This window comes from Camponotus vicinus, unplaced genomic scaffold (assembly GCF_025532165.1).
Source record: "Camponotus vicinus isolate PSW18456_S1 unplaced genomic scaffold, iyCamVici1.0 SCAF_2, whole genome shotgun sequence".
Classification (NCBI taxonomy): Eukaryota; Metazoa; Arthropoda; class Insecta; order Hymenoptera; family Formicidae; genus Camponotus; species Camponotus vicinus.
In genome coordinates this window covers 6,509,319-6,528,324 of record NW_028141956.1, presented here as the reverse complement: position 1 = coordinate 6,528,324, position 19,006 = coordinate 6,509,319, and the positions used below count along the sequence as shown (strand labels likewise).

General features: G+C 28.0%; 2 protein-coding genes and 1 long non-coding RNA gene across 7 annotated transcripts; 1 reads left to right on the top strand and 2 right to left on the bottom strand.

The window, feature by feature from the left end:
* The first annotated feature begins 780 nt into the window (after positions 1 to 780).
* Positions 781 to 9,952, top strand: LOC145967396 (farnesyl pyrophosphate synthase-like). 5 transcript variants are annotated; one of them, XM_083092252.1, is made up of 7 exons: positions 781 to 1,343; positions 7,877 to 8,039; positions 8,147 to 8,287; positions 8,663 to 8,866; positions 8,982 to 9,146; positions 9,232 to 9,444; positions 9,530 to 9,952. In XM_083092252.1, exons 1-7 carry the CDS (start codon positions 1,216 to 1,218, stop codon positions 9,728 to 9,730), a joined length of 1,215 nt encoding a protein of 404 aa, XP_082948378.1. In that variant the 5' UTR covers positions 781 to 1,215; the 3' UTR covers positions 9,731 to 9,952. The 5 variants fall into 5 exon arrangements, with proteins under 5 accessions (XP_082948378.1, XP_082948379.1, XP_082948380.1 ...); XM_083092253.1 differs by lacking the exon at positions 781 to 1,343 and adding an exon at positions 2,213 to 2,256; XM_083092254.1 differs by lacking the exon at positions 781 to 1,343 and adding an exon at positions 2,841 to 3,083.
* Positions 6,574 to 7,569, bottom strand: LOC145967402 (uncharacterized). Its single transcript, XR_014437398.1, has 2 exons — positions 7,397 to 7,569; positions 6,574 to 6,969 (listed from the first exon to the last, which is right to left on the bottom strand). It is a non-coding gene; the product is annotated as an uncharacterized LOC145967402 (long non-coding RNA).
* Positions 9,953 to 10,159: 207 nt separating the features above from the next.
* On the bottom strand, positions 10,160 to 11,929 carry LOC145967397 (nucleolar protein 8). Its single transcript, XM_083092257.1, has 6 exons — positions 11,716 to 11,929; positions 11,431 to 11,595; positions 11,164 to 11,354; positions 10,819 to 11,078; positions 10,483 to 10,719; positions 10,160 to 10,419 (listed from the first exon to the last, which is right to left on the bottom strand). The coding sequence occupies exons 1-6, from the start codon at positions 11,821 to 11,823 to the stop codon at positions 10,262 to 10,264; spliced, it is 1,119 nt and encodes a 372-aa protein (XP_082948383.1). The 5' UTR covers positions 11,824 to 11,929; the 3' UTR covers positions 10,160 to 10,261.
* Positions 11,930 to 19,006: the final 7,077 nt, after the last annotated feature.

Here is a 19,006-nt window from a genome sequence, read left to right as displayed (position 1 = left end):
ATTATTCCTGTTACATTTCTTTTTTAGAAAAATTATATATCTGTTTAAAAATATTGCTAAAATAAAAATACGTATAAAATAAATTTAAAAATGTATATATAGAAGAAACGGGATAATACTATATATATATATATATATATATATATATATATATATATATATATATATATATACAGGGTGAGTCAAAAGTATGTTTTAAAAATTTGTGAGCGTGTTCCTGGATAAAAAGGAAGAACAAATGTTCATATGAACATATGGTCGCAAATGCTTTGTTGTCGAGATAATGGACATAAATCAGCAGTATCAAATAATGCTTTATTTGAACGTTTACAATTTTGTTATTGTTGTTTGTTTTTTTTTTGTTGTGTGTGAATGCGCCACCCCCTACCCCCCCCCCCCAACCAAACCAAACCACACTACCAACCAAAAAAAAAAACAATAAAATTGTAAACGTTCAAATAAAGCATTATTTGATACTGCTGATTTATGTCCATTATCTCGACAACAAAGCATTTGCGACCATATGTTCATATGAACATTTGTTCTTCCTTTTTATCCAGGAACACGCTCACAAATTTTTAAAACATACTTTTGACTCACCCTGTATATATGCAAAATTTTCGATGCAAATTCCTTCGCGAGTTTTAAAATAAGCATCCTCGTGAACGAGCCGGTTGAGAATCACTGATTTATTTACGTAAGATTACGAACTCGTCCGAAACAAATCGGACTCGGCCGAAGTGACTGCGGTCCCCCCTCTTATCGTGAATCTCAGCTGACTGTTCGCGTAGAAACGTGGTCGTCCATATGTGATTCTTTGGTCCATGGTACAATGAGCAATATGTATATATATATCGATATCGGCGTCACGTAGTGATGTAGTGATCGCCAGGCGACAAAGCGTTAGATGTGCGTCGTCGCGCAAGAGCGACGTGACGTCGTCAAGACGACATTATCCGGAGTCGAAGTTCGACGACGCTAATCATTCGATCGTTGGCGCCGATTGTTGATCTATCTTCTGTCCCTTTTTTTTCTCTCTCCGATATACAAACGTTAACAAATACGGCGCGCCGCGAGGCTCGGTGCGACTCGTGCGCACTCGTTCGTGTCCGCGTGTTCATTTACATCTCGCGGATCGGAATCTCGGGCGTGTTCGACTCGATTCTTACTTCTCGCTCGAGGATACAGTGTCAGTGATACCTCGATATACCCGACATGTCATCTGTCGCGCGGAATCGCCTCTTATCGACGCTCGGCGTCGCGCGACGTGTCACCGTCGAGCACGCGCGCGTCCCGCGGCGCGTGTGCTCTTCTATTCATCACAGGAATGCGGCATACCGCAGGTGAGATTCTACACGTAATTGCGCGGCGATTTCTCCAAAGTCCGAAAAAAGAAAGTTGGAAAAGTACATCTCGACGAAAAGTACAGTTTGTATTATCGGGCGTTTTTCAGCAAGAGACAATTGACACAGTGTAAAGCTAATGTTATTTAAGCACATTGATTGGGATAATAATTTTTTGAATCTTTAGAAATTTTCTATCCCGCAGCCACACAATTAATATGCTTAAAAAATTTGTCGTGCGACAAATGTAATATTAGCCTAACACAGTGAATCACACTTGATCCTTGTTGGTTGTCGAATGTAAACAAGGATGAAGTGATTCACTAATTATTCTGTGCTGCTGAAAAACGTCCATTTGTAATTCCATCTTGAAAAATAATGGCTCGTCGCAAACAATATTTTATCACTGACATTTCCATGAATTAAAGTCCAATCCACTCACGTTCCACTTATTATCGATCAAAGATTCTATCATTGTTTATAAGTGTACACTGCCCGTCAATAATTCGATCCGTGTTCTTAGCGAAGGTTGATAATATCTATCCTTTTCTAATGCATAGGATTTTTATACACTAGCAAAGGATAGATATTGCCTTCCCTCTCTAGGCAAATGGAACGAAACATTGTCGAGCAGTGTACATATTCGCACTATGGGTAATGCTCAGTTGTCGATCTGGTCTCGCTCCGCTCTCGCTCTAGCAACGATACGAAAGAATATTTTACCGGAGCGTAAACTTCAAACTTGTCCGGACCAAGTGTGAATAAATTTTCAGTCAATCCATCATCAATAGGAAAGTAAAACCTATATTGATTGAGACTGAGAGCGGATCGTGAGAGAAGCAGACAGATAGTGTGGATCGGGCCTAATTATTAAGCTTATGATAATGTTACTGCCAAGGTCATGCAAGAATCAGTAAGATACATCGCACGATTGTCAATAAGATGATGGCATAACTGAGTGTTCTATTTTCCCTTCCTTTTATTTTTTTCCTCGCTATTAATGTATTCTCAAAGATACACTTGCATGAGACAGCAATATTATGTGATACAATATGTTTGAAAATCGCCGCTTAATGTATATAAACAGCTGTGTGCTATTGATCCTTTGTTGATCTTTTACGCCATGTTCATCTTGAACAGTAATATTAGGAAACAATTTTTAAAATTAGCATGTGAAAAGACATTCTTAGATAAAAGTCGAGTTTTTCAACCAGAGATCGGACAATGTGCCGCCAAAAGGTAAAACCGGATATGATGTTTTTTTTACATTTTACAGGTTTTACAGGATTAAATAAGATTTGGTTAGATATATCTTCTCTCTCACATTTATATATCTTTCTCTTTCGCACTTCTGGTTTTACTCCACTTGACACGAGTCAATCAAGAATTATTGACCCATTGTCTGATCTCTGATTAAGGATCTCTAGACGTAAATACTATAATATAACGTATGATAATTTGCGAGATTGAAAGAGCATCTGCGTGGAACGTATTTCATGTCTGTCTTCCATGGTGAACAGTACTCTCAGTAACTCTCTCTGGTGATAATTTCTGCGATTGTATAAATCTCCTGTTAATATAAAGAAAGATTGTTTTGTTCAAAAATAACTCGAACATTTGTGTACATCGTTGTATAAAAGAATGGAAAAATAATTATACATAATTTTTTCTAAAACCGGTGTGCAATTTTCATTAATCACGTTTGGTCGACACACGAATTCCACCGCCCAATTACAACAGGTAATATAATCGTCAATAGATATATGAGAATTAACGGAAATTTTTAAGCAATTCATGAAGGTCAATCGAGGAAATAATTTATTTCACTAAAAAATTCCATTAAAATTCCATTAAAATTTGAAATTTTATTTATATATGTCGATATACAGCATTTTCCAAAAGAGCGAACTAAAAATCTCTTAATTTCATATAAATATTCCAGCAAACATCAAGTAACAGTTATATAACTGTTAAGTATAGTTTTCCACTCGACAACATAAGTGTTAAACATAGATAAATGAAATCAGAAGATATTCAGGAATTATCTCATCAAGAATTCATTTTTATACGAAATTTTATAACGAGGAAAAGATTTTATGAGATGTATCTAATATTATAATCTAACAATTTTTTCCCTTTCTGTCTCATATTATTTCACATGATGTATTTTCATATTGTAAAATGTAAATTTTCAGGAATAACAAGTATTGCAAATGTTTCATAAACCTTGATTTTATGCAATGGAAAGAGCGTAGAGAGAGAGAGAGAGAGAGAGAGAGAGAGAGAGAGAGAAACATAGAAATATAAATAATATGCTTGATTTAAAATTGAGAAATAGTCGATAACTAAAGCTTTAACTATCACCACGTTCACTAGGATCGATATAAGAGGAAGTATCACTATTCCTGATCCTTAATGAGCGTACATGTCCAGAAATGTGTAAGTTTGATTTCCAACTTGCACTGAGAAAGGTGATAACGATACTGTAGGAAGACCGGATTTTATTTGTCCTGTAAGATAAAAGTATTAAGATGCGGCCAAACTTTTTTTATGGATAAATAAGGAAGAGAATAAAAGCGACATATAATGTAACTAATATATCGAATAAATTGGAGACTAATGATATCAATTTATCGATTTTAATAATTTTACTACGACTACTAAATATGCGAGATATTTCAATTCCACGGTAGTTATTAATTTTATCATTAAAAAGTCAGCTGTTATATTTACTCGACGAATCGATTACCGACAATGAGATTATAAATAAAATATATAAGTAAATTGAAACTTGAAAGCCTAAACGGAGCGGATCCTGTTGCTTCGAATCGATAAGCTATTGTGATCGTTATAAACACGATGGCAGCATTTCGACCAATGGACAAGTACCAAAGTATTTTCTTTATCGTTGCATTTTTAAGATCGCAGAATTTTTTTTGTCTCTCGCACAAGAACAATCAATGTTTTTCAATTTCCAAAAATAGAATTATGAATCTAAGATTGCTATAAATTATCCGCTTATAATTCCGAAACTCGCCTTAAAGATCAGAAGAAATATGATGCTGCAGATTCTAAGTGTGACGTCCCCTAGTTGAGTCTTAGTAATATTTTTAAATAATTTGTACAAATTGTCTGCAATATTAGCTGATTTATTATTTTAATCCAAAAAACCCTTGAAACTGAGAAATAATTGTAACCGGAACTGATATGAAATCTGCCATACATCCTATAGTAAAAATCGCATCAATAACTATTATATAACTATTATAGTAGATGCATTTATTGTTTATAATGCAATAAAGAAACTATTTATTTATATGAAATTAAGAGATTTTTAGAGTTTGCTCTTTTGGAATTATAAATATTTTATAAATAAAATTTCAAATTTTAATGGAATTTTTTGTGAAATAAATTATTTCCTCGATTGACCTTCACGAATTGCTTAAAATGTGTGATGTATATATGTACATTTATATACACAGTCGTTTTTTCATGGAAGCACGTAAAGATTTATGATAGCTGTAAAAATTTATAGATCATGACTCGTGGCAACAATAAACATGACAATGTGTTTTTTTAAATACCTGACTTATTTTTATGATATATCCCTTGCAAGACGTAAGAGGGTCGTCAAAATCAGCAAACAATATTTGACACGTTGGAATACTTTGTTAGATAACGCTGTGTGTGCTTCCTGACGTACTCTTCGCTTTTTTTTTCAAACATATAATCCTGTTTTGTACGTATTATGCAATTATGTTATCAGATGGAATATTTTAACTGTTGATAAGTAATTTTTAGCATATCATTCCATGAATACATTTTTCTTAGAATTCTCTTTGTCTTACAGTGAACAAACAAAAATTTTAACGCTACTAGAGTTCAGGAAAAGTTAAATTAAAACTATATTTCGAAATATTTAAAAAAGTTGATTAATGAAAAGATAAAAATTTTTTCTTTATTGATAAAGATATTATAAAAAGAATTTTTTTTTAATATTCAAATATATAATATGTTATCAGCAATTCAGCTTAATTATAGTCAACATAATTTTAATATAAACAACTTTTTAATATTAAATTAAAATATAGTGCTTCTATATTTAAATTTCCTCATTATATTAAAAAGGACTCATTAGACAAAGTTTTATCTGATATATTATCGAAATAAATTAATTTTTTCATATGTTACTACTTGCGTTTAATAAAACAGATTAATAAAAATGAAGATTCTCTCCGGTTCGTTTCGTAGAGTAAAGAATAGCTATAAATTTTGAATCCTCATTTTCATTAGAAATGGAATACTAGATCAAATTGCACTTACTAATGCAGAAAAAAATAAAAAACGGAATTTCGTGCTATAAATTTACATTTTATCAATCTATATCACATGTATGTGATATGGTATGCGCAAAAATGAATTGATTTTAATTATCGACGCGAAAAAAGAATTTATGATATCTTCTCTCTGATATCGTAATTCAATATAGCTGTAATGCAAAAATAATCTTCAAATGGCATATATAGATCTTTAAAAATAGATTTGCTGCTTACAATTTGCATTGCTTAATAAATAATTAATATTAATATTGAGAACCATTCCACTTCCATAAGTCTTCAATTTTTCTCTTAGGGAATATAAATAGAAACCAATTGCGGATACAAATTCAAGTTTATGATTTGAAGATAACTTTCTAGGATACATTTGAATAAAACAATTTATTATTCCCATAAATTCAATTAAAATTTTACTCATTTACTTTTTAGAATCTTAAATTGTACGCGGTATAATTATCAAAATATTTTGCAAAAAATGCTAGGCCATATTGTTTTAAAGAAAAATTAAGATTTTTATGTGTATTCGACAATACACATGATGATTATTTTATATAAAAATTACAAGCAAAATATAGATAAATTAAAAATATGTAATAATAGATAAAATATAGATAGATAAAAATAAATAGATAAAAACAGATAATAATAGAAACTAGATAAGAACCAGATAAGAATAAAAACTACAAGTAAAACATAGATAAATTATTAATGCAAATGAGTTCGATAATTACTTGTGTATATGAACGCGCGAGTAATTATTGCATTTATCAGCTGAGGCATCACGGCATCGTCTTACATTCAAATAAGGTCATTTAATTTTATTTCCAACAAAGTATTATACATTATTGTAAGGAAATTGTATAAATAACATCTCTTTCTAATAATACAACATATTGTCGTTTATCGAATTTTTTGTATTAGATGTTTTGTATTCGTGAAAATAAACAAATTTATCAAACCAGATTTTTATAAATAAAAACGAGAGGATATTTCAGAAATTTATTTACTATATTTCAGAAATTTATTACTATGTCATGAAGATAGATATGTAGATATAGATTCCATCTCCAACAAGATTTCAATCAATCTCTCGTAGATTCGATGACAAACTTCCATCTATATTTATCGCCTTGATCATGATATTAATAAACTCCTGCTTACTTAAATCAGGAGCGCAATGTATCCGTGTTTGCGTGCTGCGGCTAATCGCAATCTTTATGATCTCTTGGGCGCTTATTTCCTGTTCCGTTTGTTCATCTTCGCTTCGCTCGAGGAACTCGCCAAAGTTACTGCATTACATGTTCAAAGAAATCGTTAAACAATTCGCTGTCTAAATGTAAATAACAAACATGCGCGTAAAAATAAACTGTAAAATTAATATCTGTATATTAAACTTTTTGTAATAAATTGATACACGATATTTGATACGACATTTATATTCATTTATATTATTCTGTGTTTACTGCACATACATATATACATACAATTATAATTAATCTTGCTTATATAATTAAAAAAAAATTCTCTATATTATCATACCGAAATTAATCAATAGTAAATTGCATAAAATAGCGAAAATATTTGAATTTTTAAAATACGTTCTACTATCAATTTATCACATTTTATGTAATCTATTGTGATATTAATATATTGAATCTTGAAGATATTATGCAATGTCAAATTTCACATATTTAAATTATGTGATGATAGATATACCTCTTTAACATTTGCGTCAATATACTTGCGCGATTTTCTGTGTTTGTATGTTCGAAATATATACAGAATGGGTTACAATATGTGCGGAGTTAAATTAAAAACCATGACATTTACATGATAATCGCATGAATTCAATGCGCAGGCTCGCAATTCATTGATACAAAAGATATATACATACGTGTACATTTTGTTATTCTAATATACATACGAATATATATATATAACCAAGAATAGCTTTATCTTTAGTTAGTTTCAAGTTTTCTTGAGTTCCGATAAAACCTAAGTTCGATAAGATACAAAACACAGAAGTTTACCAAATATAAATTTTTTTAGAGTTTTCTTTTAATGATTTTTTTTATTAAATTTTTTTCTCATGTATAAAATTTTCATTATAATATTTTATTTACCCACATATATAAGTGATAACATCATTATTGTTTGTTATTTGTTGAAATTACAAAGCTTTATTACTTTTTTTAGAACAATGGATTCTACAGCGCGAATGGCTCATTATGCGACGAAACCGATATTAACAAACAAGGATGAAACTCGTGAAATGATGGCCATATGGCCAGATGTTGTTCGTGATATCACTGATCCCGAGGTCTTTGATATCCCAGATATTTCAAAATGGATGGCAAAAGTAAGTGTGTATAATATACATAATATATACAATATTAAGACTAAATGTAAAGCAACAAGTCAAATTTGAATGAATATGCAGATTAATATGTTTCTGTTATTGTTCAGGTATTGCAGTATAATGTTCCAGGAGGAAAAAAAAATCGCGGTTTAGCACTAGTTTATGCCTATAAATTGCTGCTACCTAACGATCAACTTACAGAAGAAAACATCCGCCTGGCACGAATTCTAGCATGGTGTGTGGAACTGGTGCGTGGCTTTGTTCTCATTTACATGACACTAATATGTATCTCACATGAAGTAATTCAAAGTAATGTAACAATTAAGATGAGACATGAAAACACACTTGTAAACTCGAAAGATAAAAAAATGTCATAACTCAGTTATTTTGAAAAATATCCATTAAAAATATATAAAATATCCACATTTATTTTATAAGCTTCGCAAATAATGATTATAATAGAATGTAGGTTTTAGTAATGTAAAAATATTTTTAAGAATATTTTCTTCATTAAGCCTATTTCATTAAGCATATTTAAAAATCGTAATATATTATAAATAATTTAAAGTTATAAAAACGTAAGTTTTTGTATGTGTATGTAATATATTTAATATTTATGGCAGGCACAAGCTTTTTTTCTGTTGCTCGACGATATCCAGGATCGATCATTATTTCGTCGAAACCAACCATGTTGGTATCGTCATAATGATATAGGTTTAGCGGCCGTTAATGATGGTACATTGTTAGAGAGTGCTTTGTATTTTCTAATTCGAAAACACTTCAAAGGGAAAGAATGCTATATTGATATATTAGAAACTTTTCAACATGTAAGTACAAAGATATCTCTTTTTCGATCATATATATTAATATAAAAATATTAATCTTCTTTTCTTTTGAAATTTAATCGTATAATTGTATTTATAAAAATATATTATTCGGCAGATTATATTGATGACTGCAATGGGCCAGTCTTTAGATTTACTCTCTACTAATTTCGGAAAAAAGCCGAATCTGAATCTATTTACAATGGATCGATACAATTCTATTGTCAAATACAAATGTTCATATTATACATTTATCTTACCAATAACTATAGCAATGCATTTTGTAAGTATACTTGAGTTTTTTTATATGTGAAAGGACTTTACTTTGTGCTTTTTAATAATAGTGCACTATGCGATACATTATATAGGCTGGAATAAAGGATCCAGAAATGTTGAGACAAACGAAAACGATTTTGCTTGAAATGGGGCACTTCTTTCAAGTTCAAGATGATTATCTGGATTGCTATGGAAAGCGTGAAGTCATTGGCAAGGATAGTACTGACATACAAGAAGGGAAATGTACATGGCTGATTGTTGTGGCACTTCAACGTGCTACACCAGAACAGCGTAAAATTTTAGAAGTGAGTATTATTATTTCCTAAACGAATTGCTTTATCAAATATTGTTGCATTAATCATTTTGTTTTTCTCTTTTTTTATTACACAGGAATGTTATGGAGTATCGGATCCAGAAAAAGTGCAATGTGTGAAACAACTATATAATGATCTAGGTTTGCCAAACACTTATTCCATATATGAAGAAGAGACATATAATCTATTAAATACCCATATACAGCAAATATCACGTGGCCTGCCACATGATCTTTTCCTGAAGTTATTGGATAAGCTTTATCGTAGAGTGTCATGAAAAGTGTCACTACATTCAAGAAAGAGACTAATGTGTATTCAAATTGTAAAATTAAAATCAATGAACAAGATGTGTTGCAAATATTTGAGAAAATATCTACTTTATTATTTCATTCTAAATATCTATTATTTTTAAATAAGAAACATTAGATTTTTTATAAAAATCTTATATGCAATATTTCATATTTTAATTGAAACGACAATAAAAAATTGTTGAACATGATCATATTTTAATGAGAATTCCTTCTACTAATGTATATAAAAATCTTCACATTTAGTAAAATTAAAAAAAAATTTTTTCTAGAAAAAAATACTAATTTTGTAAAGATTTTTTACTATACATATATATATATATATATATACATATATATATATATATATATAGAAAAAAAATTTTTTAGATTTTATAGATATGATTATATGAAATAATCTATAAAATTTTTTTTAGATATACATATTACATAATTATCAATCTATTCATTACTGTGTACTTTTACACACATCTACCTCAATAAAGTTGGAAAAAAAATCTTTATTTTTTAAATCTTTTAATTTTCCTTTTCTTATTCCATGGCTGATGTTTCCTTTCGTTTGTACGAATTTTCGTACGTACAATCATTTTCAGCTCACGTCTCAAATTTTTAAAATCATCATTTGAAGTAGCTTCTGTATTGAAAAATTTTACAGCCTCTGAAATGCAATTATTCAATCATAGCATAAATATTCTAATTCAATAATTTTTCATATACATACCATTAAATCGAATATCTTCATTATCAAGAAATAGAGTATCTTTATACTCAAATAAGCTATTTATACAAGTATTTTCTTCAACCTTGTCAGCCATTTGTTTATCTGTATCTAGTGCTTCCTGTATATCTTCTTCACAATCAGATGAATCATATTTAAATACATTTTCATCAAAATTAAGCTTAAATTCTTTAGTTTTATTATTTTCCATAATAGTTCCACTATAATCTTCAGTATTTCCTGAAAATATATATTGAATTAAGAAACTAAGAAAATAGTGTAAAATAATGAGATAGTATATACACATAAGTTGGATTTATATTATTTTTGCATAAGTACCCGTATTATCTTCTTCTTTCCTATGTGTTTTTAATAAACTAAATTCCCCTTTCTGCTTCAAACTTTCTGTTAAGGTATCAGATATAGCATAATATATATCCTTTGATACTTCTGGTTCTGGAAGTATAGGTTCCATCTCTGATATAGATTTATCATGTTTTTTCTTTTTAGTATTTTTCTCTTTAATTTTTGGCTGCGATTTCACTTCATATTCACAATGTTCATTTTCAGTTGGATCATATCGTATCATCAATTTCTTTCTATAAACATATAATCATTAAATATTTAATTAGATAATTACAAATGTTACAAATATTAAGATTTTATTTATTTAAATATTCTTACTTAGCTGTTCTTGTTTCCTGATTTTTTATTGCAAGAGGTGCTCCTAAAATATTTTCTAAAATATCTAACTGCTGCTTCTTCTCTTTTTGCAAATCACATTCATTGATGCCTTCGACAAGTTCAGTTTTTTCATTCTCATCTTTTATAAAGCGATCATCTAAAGTAAATCGTGCATCATTACCAAGAATAGTCTGTATAATAAAAATAAATTATATTAGTATCTTTAATTTAAGAGAAATAATATATATATTGCAAAAAAATTCTAACTTTTTTATGTTTATTTTCCTTGATATTAAATTCATCCCCATTCCATGGAGAATCTTCACTATCACTATTATTATCAAACAAATCTTTCTTTTTTTTTAACTTAGGATTTTGCTGTTCATCAACATCATCATCAAATATAATTTTCTTACATTTGGTAGTATTATCCTGCAGAAGTAAAAATATAATTAAAAATACAAAAATATTAGATTTCTTAAAATAACAATAAAATTACAAGAGTATACATATACACACACATATTTATTAAAAGCTTTATATAAAACTTACCAAGTTTTTTAATGCTTGCTGAATAAGCTGACCTTTTGCTTTAAATGCCTGTTTCTTCGCCTTCAACGATTGTAAACGTTTCTTTTCAGATTCAGTAATTACACTCATTTTTAAGGCTTACAAAAAAGCTTAGAAAATAAACACCATAATAATTAACCTTAATTATCACTATGAATTATGCAGAACAGAGAGAAGACTGAGAGGTGTCATGACCCGCTTTTAGGATTCCTGAAAGCGATACTCCCTCTATGGACATTAAAAACGTGGACATGAACTACAAAGCCACGAATGTTCTCAGAGGGTAACATATAATGTGCACAATTTCTGGTTTTGTTCCGTGCTATGTGCACTAAATGCCGATAGCACCAGTGTTGTATAGCAAAACGCTTGTAGTATATAAATTACGCTTGTATAGCAAAACGCTTTATGTATATAAATTAGTAGTAAATAAATTATTCAATCTCGAAAAATACTGTAATCTTCCAATGTAATGTTCAAAGATGAAATAATATATTCATTGTCATATTTATATATTTTTATTTACAAAAAATAAAATGCCTACTGTGGGATAAAAACATTTTTAACCGTATTTCTACAAATCTTCTTAATTAGCAGTAAACTGATCTTTGATATTTATCAATCATTCTTTAATTATTTAAAAATTTAATTGTTAGTACATGTATAGAATTTATTAAATTAATCACTGATTCTTTTGAAGTTTTTATAATTAAGATTCCAAAAATATAGATGTTACAAAATATTTTAAATGTCTCTTTCTTTATATAAAATATAAAGAATTCATATATTCCATTCTAATATAGCCAACATTATTTATATATTTTTATTATAATTTTCATACCAGCACAATATTTTTATGCTTAATACTTTATACATATAATACAATGTACTAAATAATAAAATTTAATATAATTACAAAATAGTATTATTATTAATAAATAGATTGTACACACATATGTTGTGCACACTGTCTTTTAGTTTCTAATCATTTCCAATCATCATACATTCCTATCCAATATATTCTCTTCTTCGAATTCTTGTATTATTATGGTTTATTATTGTATTCCTTTATGTTAACATCATAAGAATTTGTCATGCTTCTTCCTTCCTATGGAGTCCATCCATAGGAATATTTTCCATGGACATTTGTTCTGAGGTATAGATATTCAAATCACTCAGGTTTAAGATATTCAAATCTGTAGTTATCTTTTTTCTATTTTCTCGATTACTCTTTAGTCTCTTTTTCTTCCATTTTATTCAAAAATATTAATATAATTAATATAACAATAATATACGTATATTGTGTATTACATCCGCGGATCATAATCGCTACTATCGAAGCGCGCGACGCAACCATTCGACACACGTGGCACAAAAATTAAGACATTCTTTATCGAAAAGAGTAACAGGAACTTTAATAACTCACAATGTAGCACAATACAACAACACAAAATACGAAACGTAAAATATGCGAATAGTCGGAATCGTTGGAAACGCATCCGAAGTCTGACAACTCGAATCTCTCTTGTCTGTTCTTCTTTTTAAACAACCCCTAACAACGCGTTAGGAGATGATTCTTAACTTGATTTGACACGCCGAATTCAGGGACGAAACAATATATATGTATATATGTATATATTGTACATATGTATATATGTATGTATATATTGTATGTATGTATATATATATTTATAAATTTATATATTATTAATTTATATATATATATATATATATATATATATATATATTTATATAATTTTGGTATCTCTCTTAGTTTGACTCTTTCCCTTTGACCTGTCCGGCATGGGTAACCCTATCAGTAACTGCGGCCGATATTCATAGTCTTCTTATATTTAAGATCATCTTAAGTAAAGTTTGAAAATGTTACATGACCATTTTATTAGTCGAATGAAATCTTAAGTACTTAAGAGATGATCTTAAATATAAGAATAATCTAGATGAATATCGGTGTTACCGTCGGCATAGCTCTCAGGTTCATTAGAGTACTCAAACCTCCTCACCCGGCAAATGCCTTCGTTAAGGTGGAGATACCATCGAGGAGGAAAAATTTTTTTTATTTTATTTTTATTTTCTTTTAATATAGAGTTTTCAAATAGGAAATATAATACATATATAAAATGTAATATATAAAATATATATTACATAATTACAATATATATAATACATACAATACATACAATATATTATATATATAAATTACAACCTCCAATATATATAATTAACCTGCAATTATATAAATACATTATAAAATATTTAATTATGTATAACATAAAAATAATTATATTACAAATATATATAATACAAAATATATTGCAAAATTTAATGCAGAATATATATAATATACAATGCGCATTGCAAATATATATTTTAAAAAATATATTACAAAAATTAATATAAAATATAATTTGAAACTTATTACAAAATAATTTATTACAAAGAATTATACGAAAGTGTCTCTAAAGTATACGTATAATATAAAATTTATTAAAAATTTTTACATAGTCCAGACAAGACTGATTAGCAATAACTAATTACGCGATATTTATTATTAATAATCGACATATAATAATAAATTTAAGAATAGAAATTAGTTTTATATAAATAACGTATAAACATAAAGAATCGTGATCAAAAGAGTCATTAATAAAATTATTGATCGTTTCTTCGATTGAAGAAGAAAGTATTTACGTTAATAAAATTATCGATCATTTTTTTTATTGTAAAAGAAAGTATTTGCATTATTGTCGTATTTTGTGTAGATTATTAAAGGAAATATTCAAAACGCGTAAAGATAGAGCAAGCTTTGGTGTAAATCAATGTTTAAAATAAAAGATAAATAGCGATTTAAATTTCGTGAAAAAACGCGACGAATAAATAAATCGACAATATTCGGAATATTCGATTACGATATGCAATTTTTGTAATATAATAATAAAAACCATCAATAGACAGCACGCGACATAATTATTATCATACAAACGCGAAGATAATTTAGAACATTTGAGGTTTGTAATATTTGCGGATATAGAATTTATTGTCCGATTTATTTGCGAATTTTTATTAGATAAATCGCAATTTAAAATTCGCGAAAAAACGCGGCGAATAAATAAAACGATAATATTCGGAACATTCGATTGCGATTCGATACGTATAATTTTTATGATATAATAATCGAAACTTTCAATAGACACGCGCGATATAATTACTATTATACACAAGTGCGAAGATATTTCGAAAGACATTTAAGGTCTGTAATATTTGCGAAAATTCACTATCCGATTTATTTGCGATTAATACACGATTTTATATAAATGTCGCGATTGAGAAAATACATATATTGAAAATACATATTGTATCTCGTGCATGATTAATTAAATAAAATAAAATGAATCTTAAAAGTTTACAATTTTAAATATAATTAATATATAATTTTAAAAATGCTTTATCGCCATGTTTAATAGAGAATAACGGACCGAATGATTTTATCAAGGTTCCTCTAATAATCGATAAAGTTTAATAAGATTTATATAATATAATAAAGTTTAATAAGATTTGTATAATATAAACAATCTCGCGATTAAAACAGTCATTAATAAAGTTATCGATCGTTTTTAAATAGAAGAAAATATTTGCACTACTAGCGCATTTTGCGCGGACTATTAAAGACAATATTTAAAGACGGAAAGATAGTCAAAGCTTCGATGTAAGTTAACGATTAAATTATAAGATAATATTAAATTATGAGATAAATCGCGATTTAAAATTCCTGAGAAAACGCGACGAATAAATAAATCGATAATATGCGGAATTTGATCGCGAAACGTATAATTTTCATAATATGATAATTGAAGAACTCAATAGACACGAACGCGATATAATTATTATCACACAAATATAGACAATCGAAGATATTTCGATAAACATTTGAGGTCTGTAATGTTTGCGAGTATACAATTTACTGACCGATTTACTCGCGAATTTTTATAAGATAAATCACGATTTAAAATTCGCGATAAAACGCGACTAATAAATAAATTGATAATATTCAAAATATTCGATTGCACGCATAATTTTTATAATATAATAATCAAAGCCATCAGATACGCGAGTGACATACCGATAATATCCGATAAAAAGAGGAGCGATTTTGAAAATGGAGAACATCTTGTTTCTACATCAGATTTCGCAAGATCAATCTGCGAAGAAAAGTTAAGTGATCCATTGAACGTCGGGAACTTCACTGTAGGAGGGAACGAATCCTGGATCTTCCGGACTATTCTCAATAGCAATAATTTCAGTAATAAATCAACGACAATTATCCTTCATTATCTTCAATTCACGAAATTAATATTCACGTCAGAAAACATGTTATTCCATTGCTAAGAAATATATTTCTTTATTGAAAATTAAATGGATATAACGACCTTTTTTATTGAAATGTGATTACGAACGATTATATTTATAAATAATAAAATACATGCATTATTGGAGTTTGTGTTAAATGTGCGAACACATATAATTTGGGGTACCATTCGCGCGCGCGAGACGAATCGAACCCGATAACAGCAAGATTTAAAAAATTTCAATTCTCGAATAGTGTGTAAAATAAAATAAATGAAATAATTTTAAATATATAATTAATTCTAGATTAATTCTCTAGATTCTTATTCTTGTAACGTTTAAATTAATAATTTTTTTTTCTTTTAATCAATATCTTACTGATATAGGGGTATCCATTCGATTTGTCTCGAAATTTTTAAGTATTCGCACATTTTATGTAACATTCATAATTTCGCGTATATATAATATATAATATTAATAAAAATTATAAAAATATTTTGGATATGTTAATTTGTGCATGTATTTTATTATACATATATAAAACGGTATATATCTAAAAACTAATATTCTAAAATGGCAATGGATGTCCAATACCTGCAAATAGTTTCTTAAAAGAAACTAAAAATTAATATTAATATCCCCAGTACCTGGAAATAATTTTTCAAATGAGATAATTAATTAATAATTAATAAAATATATTCGTTCGTAATCATTTTTATCAAAAAAGTTAATAAAATCTAATTACAATATAAAATTACTTGAAAAATAGAAATTTATACACAATAGCTATATCCATTCAATCTACTATTAAATCTTTCTGACATTAGACAATAATAATACTAATACTAATAATGGTAGAACATTTTTAACGAAGAAGAGAAAAGATACATTTCTCTCATCTAAATATATATTATTTAAATTAATTCGACTTTAGAGAAGCGTATGGCGTTCGTCGTTGAATTACTATCGAAATCATTGCTTTCGGAAATTGCCAGGAAAACCTGGGGTTAGTTTCACTCTTACAATAAAAATCCCCAATTTTCAACAGGACACCGAACTAAACGTCACAAATGGATCTTACAAAAACCGATAAGAAATAATTCTCCATAATGCAAATCGTTTCGACTCTTCGGCAATACGAGCCACGCAACTTTTATTAACGTTTACTTAACGAAAGGAATAACGATAACTCTTTTATTAAGACAATCTCGTCTAAGAACGCGAAAAGAGCGCGAGAAAAACATGGTGTTTTCGCAATCGTAATTTATTAATTTATTTATGAATATTTTCCGATACGAAATTTGTAAATACACAAATATAACTGAAAAAACAATCATTAAATTCATAAAAATTAATTCGCGATTTTATAATTTCGAAGGTGACCGTTAAATTTTATGAAGCTAATATTTAATCGTTAACTTAACATCGACTCTTTATACTTTTATTCGATATCTTTTACTTTTAATTAACAATATTTAAGAATATTATTTGACGAGAGGAACAGCGATAAGATCTTTTATTAAAACGACAATCTCGTTTAAGAACGCGAAAAGAACGTGGAAAGAGTACGGTATTTTCGTAATCATAATTTATTAATTTATTTCATGAATATTCAGTTCTGCACGATGTAGAATTTATAAATAGATAAATCTAATGGAAAGCATATCATTAAATTTATACTAATTGACTCGCGATTCTATAACGAAGACGTTTGTCAAATTTTGTGAAGCTTATATTTAATCATTAATTTAACATCGAATTTTTACATTCTTTTATATCTTTTTACAATCTTTTATATTCGATATTTTTTTATATTTAATACCACAAGAATTGGCAATATTTAAGGTAAAGTTTCTAATAAAATATTTATAAAATTTGAAATATATAAAATTATACATACATATATTTAAAATTTATATATAAAAGTTTTCCGAATTCATTAATGACTCTTTGATATGAAAATATAAGCAGTTATTCTATTATAAATATTTCATAAATATGTACTATAAAAATAGATATGTTAATTTAATGAATTACATTTATGTTAATTACTATTATATAATCATTACACGTATACTTTCGATAATTTTTCGTGTAATTTACATAAGAATTTACAATTGCAAATACAATTTCATATAATTATAGTTATAATTGTATTGCATTTTTCAATTAAAATATCAATGTTAGATTATAAATTAAAATACAATTATAACTATTTATAATTTACAATTTACAAGATACAATTTACAAATTTATGATGCTATCAATATCAAATAAATATATTCGATTTATTCAAATGTTTAATAACATAAATAATTTGAAATTGACAGCATTAACATTTGGATTTAATATTATTTAACTTATTTAACTTTAATGATCCTAACAATCCTAACAACCCCTAACAAGTCCTAACAACCCCTAACAAGTCCTAACAATCCCTAACAAGTCCTAACAATCCCTAACAAGTCCTAACAATCCCTGTCAAGCCTTAACAATCCTTCTTAAAATTATTCGAGAGGAGCCTATCTCCAATCACGTGTATATTTTAATCACGTGCCCTAATTACATTCCCTAACCACGTACTCTTCAGGCCAGTTGAACCTACCTTTCGTTGATCCTGGCCATTTTCTTTTTTGATCTTTAATCAGAGATCGAAAAAGGAGATAAACACTCCTTCTTTTGCCGGTTAATTACCAGCAAATGAGCGTAAATATTTCACGCTCATCGCAATGATCGTTCGATTTTATGATCGTTCGTTAAATATTTGAATATAACTTTATTTTAATTGAAATAAAGCCAAATTACTACAAATTTCTATATATTATATTTTATAATAAAATATAAAATTAATGTGTGTATAACATTTATCATATTACAAAAATCATATTACAAATTATTTAATTAATTCATT